Genomic DNA, 3734 nt, shown 5'->3' with positions numbered 1-3734 from the left:
AATGCTCCTTGCCTTTAATCCTTTATGATTATTCCACCATGACAATTGCCTATACCATACCTGCACAGAAGAAAACACCACCCAGCAGCCCACATATATCTTATATATGTTTCGTATACAAACCACTGTTATACCTTCCCACAAAGTATGATATAATCCTTTATATATGTTTATCAAGCTAGGGACATTGACACCAATCTGCGTACAAAAATGTTATTGTTGACATTTTGTGTTTGATCCATAACCAAGCGTTTAAGTGTGCTATGGTAAAAATTTCCTCTGTATCAACTTTACCTTGCCCAAATAACTGTGTTTAATGGATGTAGTTGAAGGATAAGAAAAAGCAGCAGCTAGAAATAATTCATATACTAGTCAAAGTATTAACAAAGTAAGTAATATTATGCACTGTTTATTCAAAAAGACTTGTTTTCAATACTTTCCTCTCTTATTGAAATAAAAAACTACATAACATTAACAATTAGTTTATTCAACAATTACACGGATATAAGTTCATTAAAAACACAGGGAATTCCTCCCGAAATAGATGAATTCAAGGGATGGGTTACTAACGTCCAATACTTATAAAGCTGTCGGTGAAAGGTAGTGTCTGCATGGACTGAGAATTGGGTTGTTGTGAATATGTAACTAGAGAAGCAGGAGGACGATCATGCAGATCAAGTGGAAGCTCTGGCAATGGCGCTTCTAGCTCAAGAACTTTTATCACTTGTGCAGCCTTTGGCCTTTCCTTGTCGTTAGGGTTAGTACACCACAACCCCACAATGATCAAGCTTCTCATTTCATCCACATTAAAATCCTTCTTCAATCTCTCATCAACAACATCCATCACATTCCCTTCCACATACCGTTGCCACACCCAGTTCATCAGAGGCACATGAAACTCTCCATCACGGTAAGTCCTCCTTCCACATGCGATCTCAAGAGCCACAACCCCAAAACTATAAATGTCTGATTCCTTACTAGCCCTACCTCCGTTCATGTATTCTGGGGCAAGGTACCCGTAAGTCCCCACCACCCCTGTCCTTTCAGTCCTCAACCTCGGATCCACAAACTTTGCCATTCCAAAATCCCCAAGCTTGGTGCTAAAATCTGTGTCCAACAACACATTTGCTGACTTAATATCCCTGTGAAGAACACACTGCTCCGCATCCTCGTGAAGATAACGAACTGCGGCAGCCACTCCTAATGCTACTTTGTACCTGTGGGGAGAATTGAGATGAAACCAAAGAATTCAAAAGCATGTAGTAAGGTTTTGATTTGCATAAGACAATTACTCTATCACAAGAAAGTAGGAAGTAAATATGTATACAATGCAAGAAAATTAAATGCATGTTTGCCAATGTTTTTTTAATGATGTATTTTCTTTTTTTCACGTTCATGGCAACAAAAGACAGAGAAGTTATTTTTTTAGCTCAGGGGTGATCCATCCACTAGTATCAGATGTGTTGCCAAACACATGGCAATTACTATATTATTAAGTGATGGAGAACAGTCTGTTCTTGAAATATATTATGTTCCAAAATTTCAAACGGGTAATAAATATATTCAAGAAAATAACATATGTTATGTAACTCACCTAACATCCCAGGTCAAAGGTTTTTTGTCCCCAAAGAGATGAGTGTCGAGGCTTCCATTAGGCATGTACTCAAAAAGCAACAGAAACTCACCTTGCTCGTGGCACCACCCTACGAACTGCACCAAGTTTTTGTGTATAAGACGGCTTATAACCCTAACCTCATTGATGAAAACTCTCTCTGAATTTGCGAAGTTGGCGAAAATCCTTTTCACAGCAACAACCCTTCCTAAATTACTCAGAACCCCTTTGTAAACCTGTCCCGAGCCTCCTCGTCCAAGCTTTCTATCATCTGCGAATCCGTTGGTGGCTGCAAGTAGTTCTTTGTAATCAAATCTTCTTGGTATAGTTGACCTATCCAAATCAAACTTAACCGAGTTAGCTCCCACTTCACCGTCATTACTCTTATCAACCTTATCCCTTCTTTTCTTCGTCATCATTGCCCAAACTGCAACACTCCCAACCACGACCACCAAGACCGTCAAAGAAGTCAACACAGCAACCATCAAAACATTTCCTTTTCCGTTCCCACGGTACCCCTCACCGGAGGAATTATCCGTAGCATCGGAATTCAACGTTGAACTAAACTCCCACGAGTGAATAACGTTGCGTTCTCTTAATTCGCCTGTAGCAGCGGAGAACCCGACGTCCACCCACTCGGGTAGAATTTCCATGAGGTCAATCTTGTAAGAAAGTGAAGAATTAGAGTGTGACGTTGCTGTTTCGTTGAAAGACCAAGCCACGAAGAGGGTCTTGTTGGAGGCACTGTAGGCTATCAAAACGTTGCATTTCTTTCCAAGGTTTTTGTCAATGTCAAACTTGGCAAAAGCCACGGATTTTAGAGAGTTGTCGTCTATGCCAACGTGCTGCATTGGAGGGTCAATGGTGCCATTAAATGTGTCAAACTCAACGGCGAGGACATGGTTTTGGCGAATAAAGGTGTTGGAGGTTGTGTTGAAAAGAGCAAAAGTACCACCACCTGAGTTAGGAGGAATCGGGTAGCCATGAGGGGCCATGTAGAAGGCGAAACCGTCAGCATAGGTGCCGTTGGTGGCTCTGTCAATGGAGAAAGTGAAGCGCGTGGTGAAGTCTGTGACAACACCGGATGATTGGTCCCACAGGTGCAGAGGTTTTGCAGACAAGGCTCTTCCAACACGGAAAAGATAGTCCACAATGTTGAGTTCTACGCTCCCGTTACTGGCTTTGCCATCACCCACGTATGCCATGTTTTTTGCACTCTCAGGGTCATCGAAGTTTGTTATGTTGAAATTTAGTGATTCTACATTTTTAAGAGAAGGAGGATGTAGAACCAGCACAAAAACAAAAGTTGTCACCATCTCTAGTAACCTCATTCTCAGTGGTTGTTTTTGTTTCCCCTGTTCATATAAATTTTGAAAGGGCCGAGACAAGGTAAGATAAGTTGTTGCTAGAATTGATGAAGGGAGCTTGTTGTTTAAAGATATTTATAGATAGATACAAAGTACCATACGATAACAATTCCTTCCCTTTCAATCAACTTTCTTTTGTTTTTTTTTTTTTCATTCCTAAGATTCAAACTCGACCTTAAATAAAATATTCAAACTCAATCAGAACAGTGTAGTATATGCATTACATGTTGTAATAACTTGGTGGTTAATTCTTATTTTTTATTTTTTATTTTTTTTTCATTTTAACCGTTAAATGCTACTATTTGTTTTTCTGTTATTTAGCTTGAGATGTAAATTGAATAGTTGTCGAGAGGGAATTTTGGTAACTCAATTTATAAAATTAATTTTTAAAATAAAATTTAATATATATATATATATATATATATATATTATAAATTTATTTTATTTCTAATAATTGGGATGTCCAGCGATAATATTGGTTATATTCATTTAAATATAAAATTTGTGACATTTTTTTTTTAGAGAAGATAATTAAAGAATGATAATTATTGTATCACTCATATAAGCAATCGTGGTAAAAAAACAAAACTGGAATTGGTTTCCTTTAAAGAGGTTTTCATATTGTATCCCTCCTTCTGTATCATCTATTACACAACTATTATTATTTTTTTATCTCTTTCTTATTACATCATATAACCTATAAATTTATTATCTTATTCTTTCTAAATATATATTAAGTTATTAAGTGTTAATGT

The 3734-nt window shown here is 37.6% G+C and overlaps 1 protein-coding gene across 1 annotated transcript; it reads right to left on the bottom strand.

The window, feature by feature from the left end:
* Positions 1–414: 414 nt before the first annotated feature.
* LOC114193472 (L-type lectin-domain containing receptor kinase IX.1-like) lies at positions 415–3083 on the bottom strand. The gene is made up of 2 exons (XM_028083292.2): positions 1595–3083; positions 415–1217 (listed from the first exon to the last, which is right to left on the bottom strand). The coding sequence occupies exons 1-2, from the start codon at positions 2941–2943 to the stop codon at positions 566–568; spliced, it is 2001 nt and encodes a 666-aa protein (XP_027939093.1). The 5' UTR covers positions 2944–3083; the 3' UTR covers positions 415–565.
* Between the last annotated feature and the right edge of the window lie 651 nt (positions 3084–3734).

Source organism: Vigna unguiculata, chromosome 8, assembly GCF_037176805.1.
Source record: "Vigna unguiculata cultivar grain cowpea cultivar isolate G323 ecotype 2 chromosome 8, ASM3717680v1, whole genome shotgun sequence".
NCBI classification, from domain to species: domain Eukaryota; kingdom Viridiplantae; phylum Streptophyta; class Magnoliopsida; order Fabales; family Fabaceae; genus Vigna; species Vigna unguiculata.
This window is presented reverse-complemented; position numbering and strand designations above follow the sequence as displayed.

Bases quoted from the DNA above. Each gene is read 5' to 3' on its own strand.
- LOC114193472 (XM_028083292.2), bottom strand. From the start codon at position 2,943: ATGAGGTTACTAGAGATGGTGACAACTTTTGTTTTTGTGCTGGTTCTA. The intron at 1,218-1,594 runs GTGAGTTACATA...TTCTCCCCACAG, and splicing joins CCTTTGACCTGGGATGTTAG to GTACAAAGTAGCATTAGGAG.